Source organism: Ovis canadensis, chromosome 5 (genome assembly GCF_042477335.2).
Source record: "Ovis canadensis isolate MfBH-ARS-UI-01 breed Bighorn chromosome 5, ARS-UI_OviCan_v2, whole genome shotgun sequence".
Lineage (NCBI taxonomy): Eukaryota > Metazoa > Chordata > Mammalia > Artiodactyla > Bovidae > Ovis > Ovis canadensis.
The window spans coordinates 30,098,764-30,125,930 of record NC_091249.1 but is presented as its reverse complement, the minus strand read 5'-3'; the positions used below and the strand labels follow the sequence as shown (position 1 = coordinate 30,125,930).

Sequence of the window (27,167 nt, the reverse complement as noted above, 5' to 3'; positions counted from 1 at the left end):
GCTTCCCCAGACAGCCATTTTGCTTTTTTGCATTTCTTTTCCATGGGGATAGCCTTGATCCCTGTCTCCTGTACAATGTCACAAACCTCATTCCATAGTTCATCAGGCACTCTATCTATCAGATCTAGGCCTTTAAATCTATTTCTCACTTCCACTGTATAATCATAAGGGATTTGATTTAGGTCATACCTGTATGGTCTAGCAGTTTTCCCTGCTTTCTTCAATTTAAGTCTGAATTTGGTAATAAGGAGTTCATGGTCTGAGCCACAGTCAGCTCCTGGTCTTGTTTCTGTTGACTGTATAGAGCTTCTCCATCTTTGGCTGCAGAGAACATAATCAGTCTGACTTCAGTGTTAACCATCTGGTGATGTCCATGTGTAGAGTCTTCTCTTGTGTTGTTGGAAGAGGGTGTTTGCTATGACCAGTGAATTATCTTGGCAAAACTCTATTAGTCTTTGCCCTGCTTCATTCCGTATTCCAAGGCCAAATTTGCATGTTACTCCAGGTGTTTCTTGACTTCCTACTTTTGCATTCCAGTCCCCTATAATGGAAAGGACATCTTTTTTGGGTGTTAGTTCTATAAGGTCTTGTAGATCTTCATAGAACCGTTCAACTTCAGTTTCTTCAGTGTTACTTGTTGGGGCATAGACTTGGATTACCATGATTGAATGGCTTGCCTTGGAAACGAACAGAGATCATTCTGTCGTTTTTGAGATTGCATCCAAGTACTGCATTTCGGACTCTTCTGTTGACCACGATGGCTATTCCATTTCTTCTGAGGGATTCCTGCCCGCAGTAGTAGATATAATGGTCATCTGAGTTAAATTCACCCATTCCAGTCCATTTTAATTCGCTGATTCCTAGAATGTTGACGTTCACTCTTGCCATTTCCTGTTTGACCACTTCCAATTTGCCTTGATTCATGGACCTGACATTCCAGGTTTCTATGCAATATTGTTCTTTACGGCATCGGACCTTGCTTCTATCACCAGTCACATCCACAGCTGGGTATCGTTTTTGCTATGGCTCCATCCCTTCATTCTTTCTGGAGTTATTTCTCCACTGACCTCCAGTAGTATATTGGGCACCTACTGACCTGGGGAGTACCTCTTACAGTATCCTATCATTTTGCTTTTTCACACTGTTCATGGGGTTCTCAAGGCAAAAATACTGAAGTGGTTTGCCATTCCCTTCTCCAGTGAACCACATTCTGTCAGACCTCTCCACCATGACCTGCCTGTCTTGGGTTGCCCCATGGGCATGGCTTAATTTCATTGAGTTAGACAAGGCTGTGGTCCTAGAGTGATTAGATGGACTAGATTTCTGTGAGTATGGTTTCAGTGTGTCTGCCCTCTGATGCCCTCTTGCAACACCTACGGTCTTACTTGGGTTTCTCTTACCTTGGGCATGGGCTATCTCTTCATGGCTGCTCCAGCAAAGCACAGCCGATGCTCCTTACCTTGGACGAGGGGTGTCTCCTACCACCGCCCTTTCTGACCTTCAATGTGGGATGGCTCCTCTAGGCCCTCCTGCACCCAGGCAGCCACCACTCCTTGGGCGTGGGGTTGCTCAACATCACTCATTATCAGAGAAATGCAAATCAAGACCACAGTGAGGTACCATTTCACACCAGCCAGAATGGCTGCGTTCCAAAAGTCTACAAGCAATAAATGCTGTAGAGGGTGTGGAGAAAGGGAACTCTCTTACACTGTTGGTGGGAATACAAACTAGTACAGCCACTATGGAGAACAGTGTGGAGATTCCTTTAAAAAAAAAAAAAACAACTGGAAATAGAGCTACCTTATGATCCAGCAATCCCCCTGCTGGGCATACACACCGAGGAAACCAGAATTGAAAGAGACACATGCACCCCAATGTTCATCACAGCACTGTTTGTAATAGCCAGGACATGGAAGCAACCTAGATGTCCATCAGCAGATGAATGGATAAGAAAGCTGTGGTACATATACACAATGGAGTATTACTCAGCCATTAAAAAGAATACATTTGAATCAGTTCTAATGAGGTGGATGAAACTGAGCCGACTATACAGAGTGAAGTAAGCCAGAAAGAAAAACACCAATACAGTATACTAACACATATATATGGAATTTAGAAAAATGGTCATGATAACCCTGTATGCGAGACAGCAAAAGAGACACAGATGTATAGAACAGTCTTTTGGACTCTGTGGGAGAGGGAGAGGGTGGGATGATTTGGGAGAATGGCATTGAAACATGTATACTATCATGTAAGAAAAGAATCGCCAGTTGAGGTTCGATGCAGGATACAGGATGTTTGGGGCTGGTGCACTGGGATGACCCAGAGAAATGGTATGGGGAGGGAGGTGGGAGGGTGGTTCAGGATTGGGAACTCATGTACACCCGTGGCGGATTCATGTTGATGTATGGCAAAACCAATACAGTATTGTAAAGTAAAAGTAAAATTTTTAAAATTTAAAAAAAAAAGAAATGTTAGGGACTCTTACCTCCTGGCCATTAGAATAGAATACCTAAACTATCTCCATCAGAGTGGATCCCTGGGAGTCTCTAAGGAACCCAGAGAGCTCAAGAATAGGCTTTGCTTTACACAAGCCCGAACATCGGCTCCAAAGATGTTCATATTCTCCAGGATTCCCTCAATGCAGAAGACTTCCTCTAGTCACTTCCCCAAATGAAGTCTTTCTTCAAAGAATCATTCATTTAACCAACTCAGTTTGCTTTTGAAATAACTGCAAAGATCTGTTTCTTTGAGATTTCAATCGGTTTGCTTCTTTTTTAATGTTCTTTTTGGTTGCCTTGATAAGAAACCAAGGCAATGAATAAATTAATAAATAATTTTTAAAAAATCAGGTGAGAGCTTCCCTGGGGGCTCCACGGCAAATAATTCACCTGCCAATGCAAGAGACATGGGTTTGATCCTTGGCCCGGGAAGATCCCACGTGCCTCAGGGCAACTAAGCTTGTGTGCCACGACTACTAGTCTGCGTGCTCTAGAGCCCTCAGGCTGCAATGATGAACCCATGTGTTGCAACTGCTGAAGCCCACGTGCCCTGGAGCCCGCGCTCAGCAACAAGAGAAGCCAGTCATCACAGTGAGAAGCCCGTGCACCACAGCTAGAGAGTAGGCCCTGCTCTCTGAAACTAGAGAAAATGCTGCACAGCAATGAAGACCCAGCGCATCCAAAAATAAATAAATAAATAAAAATTTTAAGTCAGGTGAAAGTTGTTTTTTTTTTTTTAATATTAGGATTTCATTTCTGACCCCAGAATTGAAACTTGAGCCTCTAATTAATTGAAGAAGAAGTTGCAAATACATTCTCTGGTCTTCCAGTTCTAAGTAAAAGATACTTAATATAACAAAGCCTATAGTGAATATGGTATCATGCACTTCAAAATTTGTTAAGAGGGTAGATCTCATAGTCAGTGTTCTTACCACAAAAACAAACAAACAATCAAACAAAAAAGCAGAAACAAAGGGACGCAGGAAACTTCAGGAAGTGTTGGGTTTGTTTTGTTACTTTGATGGTGGTGATGGTGTCACAGGTGTTTGCATATATCCAAATTAATCATGTTTCACGTAGTGTGTTGTGTGTTCAGTCGTGTCTGACTCTTACGGCCCCATGGATTGTAGCCCGCCAGACTCCTCTGTCCATGGGATTCTCCAGGCAAGAACACTGGAGTGGGTTGCCATTTTCTACCCCAGGGAGTCTTCCCAACCCAGGGATTGAATCCATGTCTCTTGCGTCTCCTGCCTTAGCAGGCGGATTTTTTACCTTTGTATATCAATTATACCTCAGTAAAGCCATAAAAAAGGAAAAACTGAATCCCGTGATTTTTAAAACACATTAAAAATTGTCCTCACAGATATTTAATATACTTCCCCATGCTGTATAGTAGGACCCTGTTGTTTATATATTGTAAATGTATAGTTTGCATCTATGAATGCCAAACTCCCAGTCCATCCCTCTCCCTCCCCACCCCTCCACCCACCACAACCACAAGTGTGTTCTCTATGTCTCTGAGTCCGTTTCTGTGTAAACAAAATTTTGCGATTATTGTAAATGGAAAGTACATTTAAATTGTATAAAAAATTAAAAAACAAAAACTTTAATATAACAAATTTTATTGGAGTATAGTTGATTTAGAATGCCGTGTTGGTTTCAAGTATACAATATAGTGGGCTTCCCAGGTGACTCAGTGGTAAAGAATCTGCCTGCAAGTGCAGGAGACGAAGGAGGCTCGGGCTTGTTCCCTGGGTCGGGAAGATTCCCTGGAGGAAGAAAAGGTAACTCACTCCATTATTCTTGCCTGGAAAATTCCATGGACAGAGGATCCTGGTTGGACACAACTAAGCATGCATGCATTCATAAAATATGGTAATTCAGTATTTTTGCATATTATATTCCATTATAGGTTATTACAAAATAATGGGGATAGTTTCCTGTGCTATATAGTAAATTGTAGTTGCTTATCTCTTTTATAGATATGAGTTTGTATCTGTTAATCCCATACTCCTAATTTGTCTCTCCCCTCTTCCTTATCCCCTTTGCTCATCATAAGTTTGTTTTCTATGTCTGTGAGTCTGTTTCTGTTTTGTATATTCCATTCATCTGTTTTATTTTTTAGATTCCACATATAGGAAATAATATAAGTATTTGTCTTTATCTGCCTGACATTTTACTAAGCATAATATCCTTTAGGCCTATCTGTGTTGCAAATGGCATTATTTCATTTTTTTATGGTTGAACAGTATTTCATTGTGTGTAAGCATGCATGCAAGTGTGTGTGTGCATGTATGTGTGGGAAGCGTCAGATTTTAAATGATAGTGTCTCATGAAGAGCAATTTTCTTTCCAGATGATAGGGGAAAGCAAAAAGTCTCTTTGTGTCTACTGGGATGAGCTGGTCTGGTCTAATGAAGGGTGCCACGTGACCTTTTCTGACGGAGCTCGAACTGTATGCAGCTGCAGCCATCTGTCCACCTTTGCTGTCCTCATGGCCTCAGTTGAGCTGAAGGTACATGTGTAAACACGCATGACGCTGAAAGTCAGCTCTGCTGCAGGGTGGTGCTGGGGTGGAAGGCAGGGATCTTCAAAAAGAAGATGAAAAAATATGAGCAGAGGAACAGCTATGTATCTTCCTCTCTTCTTCCTCTTTTTCTTTTCATTTTTTAAAATTCAAGGATAATGCTTTACAATGCTGTGTTAGTTTCTGCCATACACCAACATAAGTATGTGTGTGTGTGTTTGTGTGTGTGTGTGTATGTACACTCCCTTCCCTTTTGAGTCTCCCTCTTACTGAACCCCCATCCCACCCTGTTAAGTCATCACAGAGTACTGAGCAGAACTCCCTGTGCTACTGAGCATCTTCCAGCTAGCTATTTATTTCACACATGGTAGTGTGCTTGTTTCAGTGCTACCTGAGAAGCCACAGTGTATATGCTCCAATGCAACTCTCTCAACTCGTCCCACCCTCTCCTTTCCCCACTGTGAACACAAGTCCTTTCTCTACGTCTCCATTCCCGCCCCGCAAATAGATTCATCGGTACTGTTTTTCAGGAAGATTCCCCTGGAGAAGGAAATGGCAACCCACTCCAGTATTCTTGCCTGGAGAAACCCTTGGACAGAGGAGCCTGGCTGGCTATGGTCCATGGGGTCTCAAAGAGGCAGACACGACTAAGTGACTAACCTTTTCTATATACGCATTAATATAACTTTCTCTTTTTCATGTTAAAAATATACAACCCTTTTAGGAGGTGTATAGTGGTATCTCACTGTGGCTTTAACGTATACGACCCTGATGACTAGTGGCATGGAGCCTTTTTTCATGTTTTCATGGGGTAGAACTTGTGACTGAAACAACCCTTATATCTGGGAAACCTAGTCATCCAAAACCACTGCATTCAGCCTTTAGGAATTTCTGGTGGATTTCTTCACACGCAGTCCTGTAGCAACCACATGTTCCTTCTGTGCTCTGTTAAAATTGAAATAGTTCTGTCTCATCTCTTTTGGGAAGAACTTGAGTTAATGTTGCCTCTTTGTTGTGCAAACTTGGCTCTCCAATGAGATCAAGAAAAGTTACAATTTTGTTGATTATCATTGTCTTACTGTTGGGATGAGAGTCATATTTCATTGTGATTTTCTAATCTTTTTAAAAAATTAATTATTTCCTTTCAGATGCCTGGGTCTTCACTGCTGCACGTGGGCTTTCTCTATTTGTGGCAAGTTAGGGCTACTCTCTAGTTGTGGTGGCGAGGCTTCTCATTGTGATGGCTTCTCTTGTTGCAGAGGAGCACACCAATGGGCTCTAGGGCACGTGGGCTTCACTAGTTGCAGCACACAGGCTCAGTAGTTGCAGCAGGTGGGCTCAGTAGTTGTGGCACACGGGCTTAGTTGCCCCACAGCATGTGGGACCTTGCCAGACCAGGGATGAAACACTTGTCCCCTAAACTGGTAGGCCAATTCTTCACCAGTGGACTACGAGGGAAGTTTGGCTTGGCCACTATCGATCTGTTCAGTTTCTCACAAGGAAATTAACACCATGCATTGAGGGTTCTAAGACCTAGATTATTGGGAACCACAGCCTCCAAAACAAAAACCAGTCTGAGCCTCTTTTCTCCTGCTGCATCTAGGAGGATCCTGTGCTGACCATGATCACCTATGTGGGGCTGAGCCTCTCTCTGCTCTGCCTCTTCCTGGCGGCCCTCACCTTCCTCCTGTGTCGATCCATCCAGAACACCAGCACCTCCCTCCACCTGCAGCTCTCCATCTGCCTCTTCCTGGCCTACCTCCTCTTCCTCACAGGCATCAAACAGACAGAGCCCAAGGTAGGAGAATTAGCCAAAATTCTTTCTTACTAATTTTTTATTTTAGCCACACTACATGACTTGTAGGATGTTAGTTCCCCAACAAAAGATTGAATCTAAGCCCACAACAGTGAAAGTGCCAATTCCTAAACTGGAGTGCCAGGGAATTCCCTTCTTTTTTTAAAACAGCTTTTTCTTTAATTTTTATTGCTGTATGTTTGCTTTACAAGGTAGTGCTAATTCCTGCTGTATAGCAAAATGATTCAGTCACACATATACATATATCCCTCCCTTTTGGGCTTCCTTCTCATTCAGGCCACCAGAGTGCTTTAAGGAGAGTTCCCTGTGCTATACAGTAGGCTCTCATTAGTTATCTATTTTATACATAGTATTAATAGCATAATTCATACATATATAGTTTGCCCTTTTTAAACGTACATGTCAGTGGCTTTCAGTATATTCATGGAACTGTGTATTCCCTTGGGTAATTTATTACTCGTTACACGTTCATATCCACAAATTACATCAGCCTTATCATCCCAACCCCTACCTCTGTCTCCTGGCAATCAGGAAAAGAAAGAAAAGAAAACTCTTTTCTTTTTTCATGAATCTGAGATTTTTCGATTCCACAAATAAAAGATTGTACAGTACTTGTCTCTGTCTGACAATCTCCTGAGCATAGCTCAAGATTCAATCATGTTTTTTCAGAAGGCAGGAATCGTCCTTTCTCATGGATAGGTAGTACATTAGATATGTTGTTGGAAAATTCCATAGACAGACAAACTTGGTATTACCTAAGTCTATAATAGATATAGATATGTTGTTGTTTAGTCACTAAGTTGTGTCTGACACTTCTGCAAGCCCATGGACCATAGTCCACCAGCCTCTTCTGTCCATTTGATTTCCCAGGTAAGAATACTAGAGTAGGTTGCCATTTCCTTCTCCAGGGGATCTTCCCGACAAAGGGATCAAACCCACATCTCCTGCATTGGCAGGTGGGGCCTTTACCTCTGAGCCACCAGGGAAGCCCAGATATAGAGACAGAGATATAAAACTATCACCTTGATCAAGATATAGAACATGCCCCAAACTCAGAGTTTTCTTCATGTCCCTTCCCCCAGTTAATTGTCAATTTAAAAACTTACAGACTGAATGAACGATGCACAGTGGTGCTGGGTCCTGAGGGTCACTGATGTGTGATTCCCAGCTAGCAGGTTTGATATCAAGCAATGTTTCATGCAACAGCATCTCCAAGGAGTGAGGGGTAGAAACCAGGAAGTGAATGGAGTTTTGCAAAGATTGAGAGGTTGATAGAAAGACTCAGGACATGATTCCTAAGAGAGGAGGGTTTTATTCATCGTGAAAAGAGAGTCAGTGGTCCAGAAGAGATCATGAGAGGTGTAGAGGAAACCCAGTTCCCCTCAGACAATGGACAGCGGTCACTGTTCTCTTGAAATGTGTGGAAAGCAGTGTCCTCAAACAAAAGCCAGGTTATACTTTAATCAAAGACATGGGGTGGGGGCAAACATTTCCCTGGTGGTCCAGTGGTTAAACTCCACACTTTCAGTGCAGGGAGCGTGGGTTTGATCCCTGGTCAAGTAACTAAGATTCCACATGCTGCGTTGTGCAACCTAAAGAGAGGGGAAAAGATTTTTTCAAGTTCCAGTTTTCCTAAAGACATGGAGGGAACATTCAGTGAATATGAAGAAGGGTGGGGGAAGGTTTGCTTACTATGGAAAATGTCATTCAGGGCAGATGCTTTGATAGTGGAGGAAACCATGAGCTGTTGGCTCAAAAGAGAAAACTATGAGGCTTTATGGGGATCATTCATGTACCCAACATATATGCCACACAGACCAAAGTGACTTCAGTTCTGGGCAGTGACCAAGATGGAAGAGACAGTGATCACGGCAGGACAAGCAGGCTACAAGCTTTCTAGGAGGATTAATTTCATCCTCAGAAGGGGAAAGGGGGCAGGGAGGTGGTTAAGGGTTCTTGGGATGGAGACAGCCCTGGCCAGCACCAGCTTCATCCGACTCAAAGAAGTCTAGCATCCATTAGCCAACAGGCAAAGGGCTATCTGATTTCTGCAGTCCTTAACACACTTTGAATATTGTCTTCTTCCATTTTAAGCTGGACAAAGATCTCTTTGAACTTTAGTTAGCTAGTTAGCTATTTTTGGCCGTGCTGGGTCTTCACTGCTGCGAGCTTTCGCTAGTTGCAGTGAGCGGGGGCTACACCTCCCTGCAGTACCTGGACTTCTCACTGCGATTGCTTCTCTTGTTTCAGAGCATGTGCTTTAGTGTTCATGCTCAACTACTGGTCTTCAGTAGTTGTGGTGTTTGGGCTTAGTTGCCCCATGGCATGTGGAATCTTGCCAGACAAGAGATCAAACCTGTGTCCCCTGCATTGGCAGATGGATTTTAAGCCCTGGACCACCAGGGAAGTCCCCCATTGAACTTTAAACATGATACATTTCAGTTTTTCTTGGGTGGCCCAAGTGACACCCTGCCAAGGCATGGGAATAGACAAGGGGGACCATCCATCTGTTTGGAGACATGACTCTAAAAAGAAGAAGGACATGTGAAGAAGGCTAAGGAGCATCTCTCACCAAAGTTACCCAGAGACAACCCTGGTGAAGAGCAGACGGGGAGGTCATTGCACCCAGGAAACACTCCAGGGGCCCCCCTCTCCCCTCCAGGTGCTGTGCAAGGTCGTCGCCGGTGTACTGCATTACCTCTACTTGGCCGCCTTCACCTGGATGTTCCTCGAAGGGCTGCACCTCTTCCTCACTGTCAGGAACCTCAGGGTGGCCAACTACACCAGCGCAGGCAGATTCAAGAAGAGGTTCATGTACCCTGTAGGCTACGGGGTCCCAGCAGTGATTGTGGCTGTGTCTGCAGCGATCAACCCCCAAGGATACGGCACCACTAAGCAGTGAGTCCAGTGCTGAAAATGTGTTGTCGGGGACGTGGGTACACACCTGTTTCCTTGGGAAACTGAGGGTGGAAGGAAGGGTTGAGTAGGTCATGACTCAGGTTGAAAACAAAGATGCTGAACATTTATTTCTCCAGCCCCTGGGGTGAAGCGTTTCATATATACCATTTCTCATGTCTATCAAAACATCCCTAGAGGAAAGTGCTCCAATTGTTCCCATTTTGTATACTACGCAAACTGAGGCTTAGAGAAAAAAGGTGAATGACTAGGGTAAAGTAACAAAGACAGTAAACTGGAAGGAGCATGAATTTTTATTTTTATATAAATGTCTATATTTATAAATGTCACATATTTATAGATCTTTACTACTTCTATTCCTGAAAGTAATAACTGGTTTTATAAAAAATAATATTCTAATAAAGAACCTCTGCAATACCACTAAGCCCAGTATATTAGTCAGTCATGTCCAACTATGCACCCCCATGGACTGCGACCCACTAGGCTCCTCTGTCCATGGAATTTTCCAGGCAAGAATACTGGAGGGGATTCCCATTTGCTACTCTGAAGTATCTTCCCAACCTAGAGTTTGAACCCGTGTCTCCTGCTTTGGCAGGTGGATTCTTTACCAACTGCACCACTTGAGAAACCCTTATATATGTATAAATATAAATATACATATTTATTTATGTATTTATGTATACATAAATATTTATAAATATATAAATATATTTTTTTATTAAAATGGGATCATGATAAAGATACTGCATGTAATTTGTTTATTCCCTTAATACTCTCCAGGCCAGAATACTGGAGTGGGTAGCCTTTCCCTTCTCCAGGGGATCTTCCCAACCCAGGGATCAAACCCAGGCCTCCCACATTGCACGCAGATTCTTTACCAGCTGAACCACAAGGGAAACCCAAGAACACTTGAGTGGGTTGCCTAACCTTTCTCCAGTGGATCTTCCTGACTTAGGAATTGAACCAGGGTCTCCTGCATTGCAGGTGGATTCTTTACCAATTGAGCTATCAGGAAAACCCAATATATATTTTATACATATAAATATATATTTCTTTATAAAAATGGGATCATGATAAAGGTTCTGCATGTAATTTGTTTATTCCCTTAATAATATGTAGTGGACTTTTTCTACATCAATAATACAGATATACATCATCATTTAATGTGGTACATTGTATATTCTTACCAACTTTTTAAAATTAACCTCTAAGTGATAGACATTTGAAATTCTTTACAAATCTTTGCTGTCATAACCAAATGCTTCCATAAACTTCAAGGAGCATGAATTCTAGACTTGATTACCTGGTTCCAAATTCAAGGTTCCTCACTTACTAGCCTGGTGACTCTGAGGACAGTTAAATTCTTTCCTAGGTTTTCTCACCTGTGAAAGAAAGACAGTAATACTCTCTACTTCCAAGTATTAGAATGGTGCCTGGCACAAGTAAATGCTATATGCATGCTCAGCCGCTTCAGTTGTATCCAGCTCTTTGTGACCCTATGGACTGTAGCCCACCAGGCTCCTCTGTCCATGGGTTTCTCTAGAATACTGGAGTGGGCTGCCATACCCTTCTCCAGGGTCTCTTCCCCACCCAGGGATTGGACCCACATCTCCTGCATCTCCTTGCATAGAAGATGGATTCTTTACCAGTGAGCCACTGGGAAGCCCAAAAAGTCCTATATAAATATTCTCTACTGCAGATCACTTTTTAAATGCTGCCACTGTTGCTTTCTGTTTTTCAGTTGCTGGATCAACATAGAGAAAGGATTTATCTTCAGTTTCTTAGGACCCATATCAGCAGTCATCTTGGTAGGTTTATAGTGTGTGTGTGTATCTGTCTCAGGTGCCATGTGTGTATAGAGTATGTGTGTGTGGTATGTAGTATTCAACTTAATTTGAAGATCAAGAGAGGTACTATTTTTTATTTTTTATTGCAGTTTAGCTGATTTACAATGTTTTGTTTGTTTCAAGTGTACAGTAAAGAGATTCAGCCATATATATATATATGTATATATATATATAATGGAAAAGAATCTGGAAAAGTATATATCTATGGATACTTTTATATATATATATGTCTTTTTATATATATAGAATAATATATTTTTCAGATTCTTTTTCATTATAGGTTATATCAAAGAATTGAATATAGTTCCCTATGCTATACAGTAGGTCATTATTGTTTACCTGTTCGTATATAGTAATGTGTATACGTTACTTCCAACCTCCTAATTCATCCTTCTCCCCACTTTCCCTTTGGTAACCATAGTTTGTTTTCTGTTTGTCGGTCTATTTCTCTTTTGTATTTAAATTCATTTGTGTATTGTTTTCAGATCTCACATATGAGCAGGAGCATATGATATTTGTCTTTCTCTGACTTCGCTTCACTTAGTATGATAATCTCTGGTTGTAACCATGTTGCTGCAAATGGCATCTTTCACTCTTTTCATGACTGATTAAGATCCCATTGTGTATATGTACCACATCTTTACCCATTCCTCTGCTGATGGACATTTAGGTTGCTTCCATGTCTTGGATCCTATAAACAGAGCTGCAGTGAACATTGGGGAGCATGTATCTTTTCAAAGTATGGCTTTCTCTGGATACATGCTCAGGAGTGGAACTGCTGAATCATATAGTAGTTCTAGTTTTACTCTTTTAAAGAATCTCTGTACTGATCTCCATCCCGGTTTTACAAATTTACATTCCTACCAATAATGTAGGAGGGCAAACTAGGTACTATTTTAACATTCTTTGTTTCCTTTTAATAGCAGATGTTTGAGCATATTTATTTATTTAAAAATTTTTGAGCGTATTTTTGCCACCAAAAAGTCTACAAACAATAAATGCTGCAGAGGGTGTGGAGAAAAGGGAACACTTTTACACTGTTGGTAGGAATGCAAACTAGCACAGCCACTGTGGAGAACAGTGTGAAGATTCCTCAAAAAACTGGAGATAGAACTGCCATACTACCCAGCAATCCCACTGCTGGGCATACACACCGAGGAAACCAGAGTCAAAAGAGACACATGTACCCCAATGTTCATTGCAGCTCTGTTTACAATTGCTCGGACATTGAAGCAACCTAGATATCCATTGGCAGACAAATGGAAAAGGAAGTTGTGGTACATATACACAATGGAATATTACTCAGCTATAAAAAAGAATGCATTTGAGTCAGTTCTAACAAGTGGGTGAAACTGGAGCCTATTATATAGAGTGAAGTAAGTCAGAAAGAGAAACACCAATACAGTATATTAATGCATATATATGGACTTTAGGAAGACAGTAACAACAACCCTATATGCATGGCAGCAAAAGAGGCACAGTTGTAAAGAACAGACATTTGGACTATGTGGGAGAAGGCGACAGGGGGATGATTTGAGAGAATAGCATTGAAACATGTATATTACCATATGTAAACAGATGACCAGTGCAAGTGTGATGCAAGAAGCAGGGGACTCAAAGACAGTGCACTGGAACAGCCCAGAAGGGATGGTGTGGGGAGGAAGCTGGGAGGGGCTTCAGGATGTGGGGACACATGTGCACGTATGGTTGATTCATGTTGATGTATGGCAAAAACCACCACAATATTGTACAGTAACTAGCCACCAGTTAAATTAATTTTTAATGATAAAATTAAAATTTTTTTAATTTTTATTTTTACTTCATTTTACTTTACGTCACTGTATTGGTTTTGACATACCTTGACATGAATCCACCACGGGTGTACATGAGCTCCCAAACATGAACCCCGCTCCCATCTCCCACCCCACATCATCCCTCTGGATCATCCCTGTGCACCAGCCCCAAGCATCCTGCATCCTGCATCGAACATAGACTGGCGATTCGTTTCCTACATGATAGTATACATGTTTCAATGCCATTCTCCCAAATCATCCCACCCTCTCCCTCTCCCTCAGAGTCCAAAAGTCCGCTCTACACATCTATGTCTCTTTTGCTGTCTTGCATACAGGGTCATCATTACCATCTTTCTAAATTCCATATATATGTGTTAGTATACTGTATTGGTGTTTTTCTTTCTGGCTTATTTCACTCTGTATAATCGGCTCCAGGAAAAAAATTTTGAGCACATTTAAATGCTGATGAATAGAGAAGAAATCATCCTTGTATCTCTAATATCTAGCATACCATGCATACTTAATATACATTTGTTGAATAAACAAATGAGTGGGTGTATAAAATTATAATTGTGAATATGATAGAATTGTGTGATTTGGAAGTGATTTCACCAAGTGTTCTTAAATCTTCTCAATTTTTATGTTTGTTCAACTCAAGATATAGTCTGATGATTAGTCAGTTTAAGCTAAAGTGTGCTACAGTGACAAAGAATTCCCAATGTCTCAATGGCTCGACAGAGCAAATATGTTTTTGTGTGCTACTTTTGCAAAGTCCAGTGTGGATCAAGAGGCTCTTCCCCATGTGAGATTCAGCTTCACTTTTTTTATGACTGTGCTGGGTCTTCATTGCTTTGTGCAGGCTTTCACTAGTTGTGGTGAGTGGGGGCTACTCTTTCCTGGGTGCTCACGTTTCTCACTGAGGTGGCTTCTCTTGTTGTGGAGCACAGGCTCTAGGCATGAGGGCTTCAGAAGTTGCAGCACATGGACTCATTAGCTCTGGCACATGAACTTAGTTGCTCCAAGGCATGTGGGATCTTCCCAGACCAGGGATTGAACTCATATCTCCTGCATTGGTAGGCAGATTATTAGCTCCTGTGGCACCAGGGGAGTCTTCAGCTTTTTTTTTTATGATTCTATTATTTTGACACATGACCTCACTGGTTGTTGCTGGAGGGGAAGACAGTTGAAGACTGTGTAGGATTCAGGCATATGTCACTGCAACCAACATCTCATCCACTAGAATTCAGCCACATGCCACAGACTATCTGAAATGAGCCTGGAAAATATCTGCCTATGGCCCATATGTGTAAGGAAAGGCATTGATGGAGACACCACACTGCATTGTGTTTGTGCCACCTGACCACCCATGCATGTTCTTTGGTGATGTTGTACAAGTATCCCCAGTCTGCTCCAAAGGAATTGTGACATATATATTTTTTAACTTTTGGGCTGTGCTATGAGGCATGTGGGATCCTAGTACCTGACCAGGGATGGAACCTGCATCCCCTGCATTGGAAGCATGGAGTCTTAACCACTAGACCACCAGGGAAGTCCCCAAGTTTCAACATATTCTAACTATAAAATCTCATACCTTTCCCATGATCTTCAGTGCTTTCTAGTTTGACTCTCTATTTTTTTCCTTAGGGGATACTTGCCTTGCGATGTTGCACAGCAAAGTGCATCAGCTATAGCATGTAGCATGTTAGTCACTCAGTCATGTCCAACTCTTTGCAACTCCATAGGCCATGGCCCACTAGGCTCTTCTGTCCATGGAATTCTCCAGGCAAGATCACTAGAGTGGGTTGGCATTCCCTTCTCCAAGGGATCTTCCTGACCCAGGGATCAAACCCTGGTTTCCCGCACTGCAGGCAGATTCTTTACTTTCTGAGCCATCACATATATCCCCTCTCTCATGGCCCTCTTTCCCACCCACCCCCATCTCACCCCTCTAGGTCATCATAGAACACCCAGCCAGGCTCCCACTAGCTATCTGTAGCTATCTACACATGGCATCTTTACACATGGCAGTACACATACGTCAGAGAAAACCATTAAAAAATTGAAATGACAGCCCTCAGAATGGGAGAAAATATTGGCAAACAAAGCAACTTACAAGGAATGAATCTCCAAAATATACAAACAGCTCATAAAACTCAATATGAGAAGAAACACACCCAATCAAAAAATGGGCAGACCTATGTAGACATTCCTCCAAAGACACACAGATGGCCAAGAGACACATGAAAAGATGCTGAACATCATGAACTATCAGAGAAATGCAGATCAAAACTACAATGAGTTGTTCATCTCACACGGGTCAGAATGGCCATCATTAAAAGAAAAAAAAAATGACTCTGTATATTGGCCCACAATTAGTATCTTATTTTTTTTCTTTCAGATAAACTTAATCTTCTATTCAATAACCTTGTGGATTTTGAGAGATCGACTTTCTTCCCTCAATAAAGATGTGTCCAAGATACAAAACACAAGGTAAAATGGGTTTAGACAGTTTAATGGGCTTAGAATAGGCTGTAGTTCTAAAGGACTGATTTTTCAAGCATGCATACATGCTCAGTTACTAAGTGGTGTCCAACGCTTTGTGACCTCATGGACAGTAGCCCACCAGGCTCCTCTATCCATGGGATTTCCCAGACAAGAATACTGGAGTGGGTTGCTATTTCCTCCCCCAGGGAATCGTCCCAACCCAGGGATCAAATCCAAATCTCCTGCATCAGCAGGCAGATTGTTTACCTACTGAGTCTCCTGGGAAGCCCCTAAACAGTCATCTGTAGACAGTTGCCTGCCATGTTTGGAACCACTGTCAAATGAGAATCACCCTTAAAATCATATGTATTTGAAACCTTGAAATTAATGAGAAGATTCATAGAACCAGAAAGTAGAATTGATGTTGCCAAGGGATGAGAGTATGAAGAAATGGGTACTTACTGTTTAATGGATACAGTTTCAGTTTTTTGGGGTGAAAAAAAAGCTCAGTAGAAAGATAGTGTTGCTGGTAGTACAACAATGTGAATGTATTTAATGCCTATGAACTGTATGTTTAAATACAGTTGTAGTAAATTTTGTGTTATGTGTATTCTGCTGCATCAAAATAAGTAATGGTAAAATACCATTCCTGGAGAAGGAAATGATAACCCACACTAGCATTCTTGCCTGGGAAATCCCATGGACACAGGAGCCTGGTGGGCTACAGTCCATTGGGTCACAAGAGTTGGACATGACTTAGCAACTAAACAACCACCACCACCGCAAAATATCATTCCAGTTATAAACATTCATATTAGAGGAAAACACCCATGGAATAAACTCATGTTCATCTATTAAAGTTTTTACAATGAAAATGATAGCATTACTTCCAAATATCACACTCTCAACCACAGTTTCTCCAAGTCCATCTTGGCTTGAGAAAAGTTCACCAGTAACTGGAGAGAACAGGCTTTCCAGGTGGCTCAGTGGTAAAGAATCTGCCTGCCAATACAGGAGATCTAGGCTCAGTCCCTGGGTCGGGAAGATCCCCTGGAAAAGGAAATGGCAACTCACTCCAGTATTCTTGCCTGGAAAATCCCATGGACAGAGGAGCCTGGAGGCTACAGTCCATGGGGTTGCAAAGAGTCAGATATGACTTAGCAACTAAATAACAACAACTGGAGAGGAAGGCAGATGGGGCCTGAAGACAGGACACCATACTATTCAAGAGAGAAGGTGGTGAGTTGGTGACTGTCCTTCTTGGTGTTAACAGGATGCTGACATTTAAAGCCATTGCTCAGCTCTTCCTCTTGGGCTGTTCCTGGTGCCTTGGCTTCTTTCTTGCTGAACTGATAAAGGAACCCCTCAGAACCATCATCGCCTATGCTTTCACCATCACCAATGTCCTGCAGGGAGTCTACATCTTCCTGGTCCACTGCCTCCTCAACCAGCAGGTAATAGGACCCATCCTGTCTTCTTCCCAGCTCCCAGCTGGGGTCCTCTCATGCATTTACCTGGCTAGCCCTTCTCTCCCACGTGATGCTCTCCTGCCTGATGTGTTCCCATTTTCCCCAAGCCTACCATTCTCCACTGAGTCCGAGAGTTCAAGCCCCTGTTTGCAGAAGCATTTTTTATGTATCTGTAGGGTGAGCTGAGTTCCACATCTTACCACTCCACCATCTTGATTCCCCTTTGGGAGTTCAAGTCTCCGTTTTCCAATTTTCCAGTTTCCCAACTCATGAATCTGTAATGAGTATTGGATGGTAGCGTCCCCGTTCTTCTCAGATCACAAATATGGGGGGTCTGACAGCAGCAAAACAGTGGTTTCCATTTCTTACTATTCATATTATATGTTAACGATTATTACTTGCTTGGCTCTGGGGGATCCAGGGGCTGCTTTCTGAACAGTGAAGAAATCAGAAATTGGAAACAACATAATTAGACATGAATAACCAACTGTGATTTGCACCGTGGGGAAAACTGTTAGGGAGATATTAAACTACCAAGTAGGGCTTCTTTAGACTTGACGGTGAGGGGCTTAAGGTGGGTAGGAGACAACCAGCCAAAGAAAGGAAGTAAAGCTGATGTGGAAATCCTTGCCAGTTCCAGAACCCAAAGATGTGTAGCAAGGGCAGTGCTCTGAGTGTAGGAGAATGTGGTGGTAATGATGATCCAGGTGCCAGCATTGGCCAGACCACATAAACTTTTTAAACAGTGATTTTGCACTGCATTTTGACTTGATAAATAGATAGAGATTGCTAGGTTTCACTCCAGTGGGGTTGGATGGATCTCAGAGAGACATGTAGTCAGGTGTAAATGTAAGAGTTGAACCATAAAGAAGGCTGAGCACTGAAGAATTGATGCTTCAAACTGTGGTGCTGGAGAAGACTCTTGAGAGTCCTTTGGACAGCAAGGAGATCAAACCAGTCAATTCTAAAGGAAATCAACCCTGAATATACATTGGAACTGATATACATTGGGCTGATGCTGAAGCTGAAGCTCCAATACTTTGGCACCTGAGGCAAAAAGCCAACTCATTGGAAGACCATGATACTGGGAAAGATTGAGGGCAGGGGGAGAAAGGGGCAACAGAGGATGTGATAGTTGGATGGCATCATCGACTCAATGGATGTAAGTTTGAGCAAATCCCAGGAGATACTGAAGGACAGGGAAACCTGATGTGCTGCAGTCCATGGGGTCTCAAAGAGTGGGATAAGACTTAGCAACTGAACATCAACAACATTGAGAGGAGGAAGCAGTTCTCAGTGGTTACAGAAAACTGCTCATGCTCTTAAGGATAATATAAATGCTGTGTTATCATTAGCATAAAGATGCATAGGCTGATCCACAAATAATATCTCTGTAATCACTCATAGGGGCCTCCCTGGTGGATCAGATGATAAAGAATCTGCCAGCAATGCAGGAGACCTGGGGTTGATCCCTCTGCTGGGAAGACCCCCCTGGAGATGGGTATGGCAATCCACTCCAGTATTCTTGCCTGAAGAATTCCATGGACAGAGGAACCCAGTGGGCTATAGTACATGGGGTCACAAAGAGCTGGACATGACTGAGGGACTAACACACAGTCACTCATAGATCAATCTATCTGATATAGCCTCTATGGACCACCTGCAAATAAAAATGGGGGAAAGTACAATTTTTGGTAGCATCCGTGCATATAGCCAGAAAGCATTAAAATGCAAGATTTTTGTTTACCTTCTTTTTCAGGTGCGAGATGAGTACGTAAAGTGGCTTAGGAGGATGAATAAAAAGACAGAGTCTGACAGCTACATCCTTTCCAGCTCTACCAGCCAAACCCACATGGTAAGACGATTTCCTCTCCTAGTCCATGCTGTTTCCTTATTTGAATTATTCTCTTCAAACCAGCCAGCAGTTGGGCCCACCCCTCCCCCAATAGTGTGACTGGACCACACATTGATTCTTGGTACAGGAACCTGTTAGCATCTCTGTCTCAGCTTGCTGTGCAATATCTGACACCGAGCATCTCTAGGGTGGGGTAATAGCATACTCACCCACATAGAATCTGCACAGTGAAAGATTTTGCTTTTCTGGGATTATTGGTTTCTGAGTGCAAGGGCTTTCCTGGTGGCTCAGTGGTAAAGAACCTGCCTGCCAAAGCAGGAGATGCGGCTTAGATCCCCGGCTCAGGAAGATCCCCTGGAGAAGGAAATGGCAAACCACTCCAGTATCCTCGCCTGGGAAATCCCATGGACACAGGAGCCTGGCAGGCTATATAGTCCATGGGGTCCCAAAAGAGCTGGACACAATTTAGCAACTAAATAACAACAGCAATCTGAGTCCAAACCTTTGAGTTACAAAACATGAATGAAACTCTTTCTTAAAAAAAAAAAAAAAGAAAAGAAAGAAACTCTTTCTTATTTATGTTATAGTGTAACTAAGATATCCTTGTTCATGAGTTCCACAAGTTGCCAAACAGGTGTTTCACTGCTGATATGCTCAGAGCTTTAACCAGGCCTATGCTTTGTAAACCTTCAAAGAGGCCACAGAACACGAGACTTGCCAAACATCTTTAGCCAGGATTTTTTTGTTTTTGTTTTTGTTTTTTTTTCCTGCAGAAAACGTCTTTACATTTTGTAGAACACTGGTGTTTGTTTTTTTTTTTTTTTAAGACATAATTTAAGGATTGTAGGCATAGGCAAAATAGTACTTGAAGAAAGTGATAGACATTACAAAACACTTTTCTTCTTTTACTTGATAATGATGAAGGAAAATGAATGGAGGGATAAATAAGATGAGTTTAGGTGAGATGTAAGAGTATGAGACCTTGGTTTTAGACCTACTTCTGAAATTAATTTGGATGTGAATTTGAGGTCAGTCTCCTCATGGGTGAGTTAAGGGGGCCAGACTTCATCATCTTATGCTTACTTTCATATCTTTAACTTTCTAAGATACAAAAAACAAAGTTAAGTACATTAAGCCTGGAAGAAAAACACTCAGACTTGCCCGGGGATCCATGCTTCAATATGAATCTCATCTTTTTGTCAGGAAATTCCCATCAAATGATTTCAAAAATTACTTTCAGGAATATTTCAGCATTAATTATATTTCTGTCTCTCCCACAAATCCACACATGGAGATGGAGAAGTCATCCAACTTTTTGGAGAAAAGAAGCAATACTTCAGTCTGAATATGACAAGTTCTTCCATATCATCCTCTCAATCACCCTGGAGAAAGAATTAGCCATATGACTCGATCATCCATGAGAACTGATTTATCCTACAGAAGAATTGTTGGCAGAATGTATGCTTAGGTTGAATAATATTTTGTGCAGTGTTGCAGTGTTATTTGCAAATAATTAAGAATAATATTTTCAATTATTTTACACAGAGACATGTAGATCTTAATTCGGGTGAGTTTCCAAATGTATATACGTGCATTTGTTGTTGTTTAGTTTCTAAGTTGTGTCCAGCTGTTTGCAACCCCATGGACTGTAGCCTACCAGGCTCCTCCATCCATGGAATTTCCCAGGCAAGAATAATAGTGTGGATTGCCATTTCCTTCCCCAGAAAATCTTCCCAACCCAGTTTTGAACCCAAATCTCCTGCTTGTATATCTCTCAACTGTATCAATCAAATCAAGATATGGACTATTTGCATTATTCCCGAAAGTTCCCACATAATCCTTTCAATCATTTATCCCCAGTCTTCCACCCCAGAAACAATTATTCTGATTTCTATAGCAACAGATTAATTCTGTCAGTTCTTAACACCTATATACATGGAATAATACACTATGTACTCCTGGTATCTGCCATGTTTCTCTCATCATGATTTTAGAATTCATCCATTTCACGCATATGTTGCTAGTCTGTGCCTTTTTATTGCTAAGTGCCATCTCACACTATTGTATATCACAATTTGTTTACCCATGTTCCTATTGATATCTATTTTAATTATTTCCATTTTTCTCCATGAATAAAGATGCCATGATCATTCTAATATATTTGTGTGTGTGTGCGTGTGTGTGTGTGTGGCCACATGTCTCATTTTTCTTGGGTAAATACCTTGGGTGTAATTGCTAGGTCATATGTTAATGATCCACTTTAAAAGAAACTGACAAAACTCTAAAATGTTTGCAATAGTTTACAATAACCCAGGAATATTGAAGAGTTTCACTTCCTCCACTTTCTGATCAACACTTGATATTATCAGTACTTTGACTTTTAGCCATTTGCATGGGGAAAAGAGATATTTCATTGTGGTTTTTAAAATGTTGAGCACCTTTTCTTGTGTTTCTTTTCCATTTGCATGTCACCTCTCATTAAACGTTCAAGGATTGTTTGCAGGAATTGAGCATGTATGATGCATATGAGTCTTTGTCAGGTACATGAATTCAGATCATTTTCATTTTCTTAACTGCAGTATAGTTGATTTTGTTGTTGTTGTTATAGTCGCTCAGTCCTTTCTGACTCTGACCCCATGGACTGTAGTCTGCCAGGCTCCTCTGTCCATGGGATTTCCCAGGCAAGAATACTGGAGTAGGTTGCCATTTCCATCTCCAGGGGATCTTCCCAACCCAGGGATCGTACCTGTGTCTCCTGTATTGGCAGGCAGATTCTTTACCACTGAGCCACCAGGGAATCCCCACTGTATACCAAAGTGAGTATTTTTCCTAGACTGTGGATGGTGTCATCCTTTAGGGGGTGGGGGGTGGGGGGGTGGGGGGGCGGTGTTGGGGGAGGTTGGTGGGGGGGGGGGAGGTGGACTGGAGGGCGCTATATGCCTGACATACCACACAACAGAGAAGGACCCCAGGCAAGGGAGCCCTCTAAGTGCCTGAACAGGTGGAGCTACAAAGAAAGAGTGGCCAAAGAGACCTTCTGATCGCCAGCTACGAGAGACGCAAAAAAAGACTCTGATAGGACCATAACTCCTGTGGCAGAGGCAGTCCGTGTCCCTGCACAGTTGGTGCTGGCAGGGTCCCTGCAAGCCAAGCAGCTGCACCACCTTCATACTCAACTCTCACTGGGGCAGAGCAGCCACAGGCAAAAAAAAACAAAGTCTTGCTTCTATGCGTGTAGGGTTGCTTCGATAGTGTTTGACTCTGCAACCCAGTAGACTGTGGATGGCCAGGCTTCTCTGTCAGACAGGGGGTTCTCCAGGCAAGAATACTGGAGCGTATTGGCCTATACTGGTTGCCATTCCCTTCTAGAGCACTGTATTTCCTGCCGCCCTAGCCACCAAACCCCCTGAGTACCTGGTGCTGCCAGAACCCCTGCGACCCAAGAAGCTGCATCACGTTCACATCTGGCCCTCACAGGGGCAAGCACAAGCCCTCCAGGGCAGCCTCAGAAGCAAAACCTCAGTGGATGACCCACATGCAGAGGTGGAAATAAAACCACAATTGAAACCCAGGCAGTGTGGCTAAGGAAGAAGACCCAAAACTTTCCCACCAGCTGTACAAGCTGCAGATTAAATCCACATGATCAACTAGGCAAACTGTGTCTATGGAATATATAAAAGGCCATTGAGAGCTCCCACAAAAGAAAATGCACTAGTTCTGATGGTTGTGGACACTAGAGGCAAGAACACACAAGAATAGGACCAGATTAGAATCTGAGATGCCCCCACATCAGGTCCAAGCCCAGCACAGTGTTGGAAGGCATCCTAGGGAGGTGAGGTGGATTGTGACTTCCAGCAAGGGAAAGGACTCTGACAAAAGTGACTCAAGAAAAACATTTATTATTTTTTGACTTGTTCTATAGATTCTTCTGGATTTTTTTCTTTCTTCCCCTTTCTGTTGTAGTTGTCAATTTTATTGGCACTTCAGTTCAGTTCAGTTCAGTTCAGTCTCTCAGTCATGTCCGACTCTTTGTGACCCCATGAATAGAAGCATGCCAGGCTTCCCTGTCCATCACCAACTCCCGGAGTTCACTCAGACTCACGTCCATTGAGTCAGTGATGCCATCCAGCCATCTCATCCTCTGTCGTCCCCTTCTCCTCCTGCCCCCAATCCCTCCTAGCATCAGAGTCTTTTCCAATGAGTCAACTCTGCATGAGGTGGCCAAAGTACTGGAGTTTCAGCTTCAGCATCATTCCCTCCAAAGAAATCCCAGGGTTGATCTCCTTCAGAATGAACTGGTTGGATCTCCTTGCAGTCCAAGGAACTCTCAAGAGTCTTCTCCAACACCACAGTTCAAAAGCATCAATTCTTCAGCACTCAGCTTTCTTCACAGTCCAACTCTCACCTCCATACATGACCACTGGAAAAACCATAGCCTTGACTAGACAGAATTTTGTTGACAAAGTAATGTCTCTGCTTTTGAATATGCTATCTAGGTTGGTCCAAACTTTTCTTCCAAGGAGTAAGCGTCTTTTACTTTCATGGCTACAATCACCATCTGCAGTGATTTTGGAGCCCCCAAAAATAAAGTCTGATACTGCTTCCACTGTTTCCCCATCTATTTCCCATGGAGTGATGGGACCAGATGCCATGATCTTCCTTTTCTGAATGTTGAGCTTTAAGCCAACTTTTCCACTCTCCTCTTTCACTTTCATCAAAAGGCTTTTTAACTCCTCTTCACTTTCTGCCAAAAGGGTGGTGTCATCTGCATATCTGAGGTTATTGATATTATTCCTGGCAATCTTGATTCCAGCTTGTGATTCTTCCAGCCCAGCGTTTCTCATGAAGTACTCTGCATATAAGTTAAATAAGCAGGGTGACAATATACAGCCTTGACGTACTCCTTTTCCTATTTGGAACCTGTCTGTTGTTCCATGTCCAGTTCTAACTGTTGCTTCCTGACCTGCATATAGGTTTCTCAAGAGGCAGGTCAGGTGGTCTGGTATTCCCATCTCTTTCAGAATTTTCCACAGTTTATTGTGATCCACACAGTCAAAGGCTTTGGCATAGTCAATAAGGCAGAAATAGATGTTTTTCTGGAACTCTCTTGCTTTTTTGATGATCCAGCAGATGTTGTCAATTTGATCTCTGGTTCCTCTGCCTTTTCTAAAACCAGCTTGAACATCTGGAAGTTCATGGTTCATGTATTGCTGAAGCCTGTCTTGGAGAATTTTGAGCATTACTTTACTAGCGTGTGAGAAGAGTGCAATTGTGTGGTAGTTTGAGCATTCTTTGGCACTAAGGAATCCAATTAAGCTTGTGAGCTATTTTTTTCCTCAGTCACATTTTTTATTGTTGTCATAAGCCTCTGCCTCTATGTTGGGCTTTTGCAGTTCTGTGGAGTTTTCCTCAGTTATTTTCTTTTCAATTTTTTTAATTTTAATTTTTAATTTTTTATACCTATTATTATTTTTCTACATTTATTCCTTTGTTTGCTTTTCCTACTGTTTTTTCCCCTTGCAGTTAATCTTTAACATTTATAAATCTTCTTTATCTGCCTCTGTTTAACTTTGCATATCTATTCTTTCTTTCTTTTCTTTCTCTTCTTTCTTCTCAACATATTTGTTAGTTTTATTTTCATTGCTTTATTCCTCAATTGGCACCGTGCTTTAGTTTTGTTTTCCAGTTTGTGCTTTAATTAGTTTTGTTCTGATAGATATAATTTTTGATTTCCTTTGTTTGCTGGGTCAATCTATTGTAATTTTTTGTTGGAATGTTTTGTTTATGGGTGTATATGTGTATGTATATATTCAATCACACTTTCTATTGTTGTTATAAACTTCTGCCTCTACATTGGGCTTTTGCATTTCTGTGGAGTTTTCCTTTTTTCTTTTTTTTTTCTTTTTTCTTCCTTCTTCCATTTTTTCTTTTCTCTTTTTTAAATTTTAATTTTAACTTTTAAAACCTATTATATTTTTTCTACATTTGTTCCTTTGTTTGCTTTTCCTACTTTTCTTTTCCCCATGTAGTTAATCTTTAATGTATATAAATCTTTTTCAATTACCTCTATTTAACTTTGCATATCTATTCTTTCTTTCCTTTCCTCTCAACATATTTGTTAGTTTTGTTTTCGTTGCTTTATTCTCCACTTGGCACCTTGCTTTAGTTTTGTTTTCTAGTTTGTGTTTCAGTTAGTTTTGTTCTTAACTGATAAATATAATCTTTGATTTCCTTTGTTCATCAGGTCAGTCTACTGTACTTTATTTTTGTTGGACTGTTTTCACTTTGCTCATGAGTATATATGTATATGTGTATATTCCATTATTTTAATTATTATTTGCCTGATTTTGTAACTGTCAACTGTCTGGGGCTCATCTTTGGTTTCTCATTTTTTGGATATTTGTTTTAAGCTCACTTAATACCATAACAAACTACTTGTGGTATCTTCATTCCTGACTAGAGATCAAGCCCTGAGCCTTTGGAGTGGGAGCACTGACTCCAAGACCCTAGACCCTAAGTATCAAATAGTGAGAACTCACACAAAGGAAACCACTTGAATACAAGACCCAGCATCACCCAACCACTGCACCCTGTGCAGGATGCCTCAGCTAAACAACAAACAAAACAAAAATACAAACCCCATCAGCAGCAGACAGGATTACCACCTCATTCAGCCTTGCCCATCAGAGGAAAAACAAATAAACAAAAAAAGCACAAATCTCACTCCATCTTAGCTCCCCAACCAGGGATGGAACCCATATCCCTTGCAGTGGAAGCTTGGAAACCTAACCACTGGACTTCCAGTTAAGTCCCCTCTCATGGCTCTTTAGTTTTTTAATCACTTTACTTGAAAAGAGAAAACATAAATAGAGAAAACCAGGTTAATGATCAACCAAATGTATACAGCAAGGAGCCAGAGCATGTGGGCACATCCACAGATATTTGTTGATTGATGAAGAGAAGAAAACTACTGGTAGACTTCAGGGCAGGTTTCCAAGCTTCCCAGATGTAGAGAGACTGAAGGGTCAGCTAACTCCACATTCTGCAGAAGAGGAAACAGTGGACCAGAAAGATAAATGATTGTGCTCAAACTTGCAAGGCTACTTGCTCATAAGAGCCAGCCAGGGTCCTGGATTTCAGTGTTGGCCACACCATACAAACCACTGGACCAACATTAGGAGGGCAGAAACCAAAGGGAAGAAACAAGTCAGCCTTCTTCAAGGAAAGAATTCAACTTTCCTTGAAGCCTGGGAAAAGGAGACCTCAAACACAATAAGTTAAAAAAATAAAAATGAAAAGGCAGAGAAATATGAAAAAAGAAAAGAAAATGAAGGAACAAACTAGAACACAGAAGTCCAAATAAGTGAAGAGGAAACAGGCAAACTACCTAAAAAAGAATTTAGAATAATGATAGTAAAGATGATTTTTTTAAAAAAAACTTGAAAACAAAATGGAGAAAATGCAAGAATCAATTAACAAAGACCTAGAAGAATGAAAGAATAAGCATACAGAGACATACAGCACAATTACTGAAACTAAAAATACTATAGGAGGAATCAATAGCAGAATATCTGAAGCAGAAGAACAAATCAGTGAGCTGGAAGATAAAATGGTGGAAACAACTTCTGAAAAGCAGAATAAAGTAAAAAGAATGAAAATAACTGAGGACAGTCTCAGAGACCTCTGGGACAATATCAAAAGCACCAACATTTGAATTAAAGGGGTCCCAGGAGAAGAAGAGAAAAAGAAAGGATATGAGAAAATTTTTGAAGAGATTATAGTTGAAAATTTCCCCAACATGGAAAAGGATTGATTATAATCACGTCCAAGCAGTACAAAGAATCTCATACAGGATAACCCAAGGAGAAACATGCCAAGACACATACTAATCAAACTAACAAAGATTAAACACAAAGAAAGAATATTAAAAGCAGCAAGGGAGAAGCAACAAGTAACATAC

At 41.5% G+C, this 27,167-nt stretch overlaps 1 protein-coding gene across 4 annotated transcripts in view; it reads left to right on the top strand.

Annotated features, from left to right (window-relative positions):
• LOC138440989 (adhesion G protein-coupled receptor E3-like) overlaps window positions 1–21,368 on the top strand; it is a 48,466-nt gene extending 27,098 nt beyond the window's left edge. For all 4 annotated transcript variants that reach the window (XM_069591301.1, XM_069591302.1, XM_069591304.1 and 1 more), the window contains 8 exons: window positions 4,857–5,015; window positions 6,631–6,825; window positions 9,506–9,741; window positions 11,501–11,567; window positions 15,798–15,889; window positions 17,157–17,337; window positions 19,112–19,207; window positions 20,502–21,368. In XM_069591301.1, coding sequence (XP_069447402.1) covers window positions 4,857–5,015; window positions 6,631–6,825; window positions 9,506–9,741; window positions 11,501–11,567; window positions 15,798–15,889; window positions 17,157–17,337; window positions 19,112–19,207; window positions 20,502–20,552 — 1,077 coding nt within the window. In that variant the 3' untranslated portion in view covers window positions 20,553–21,368. The remainder of the gene's footprint in view (window positions 1–4,856; window positions 5,016–6,630; window positions 6,826–9,505; window positions 9,742–11,500; window positions 11,568–15,797; window positions 15,890–17,156; window positions 17,338–19,111; window positions 19,208–20,501) is intronic.
• The last annotated feature ends 5,799 nt before the right edge of the window (window positions 21,369–27,167 follow it).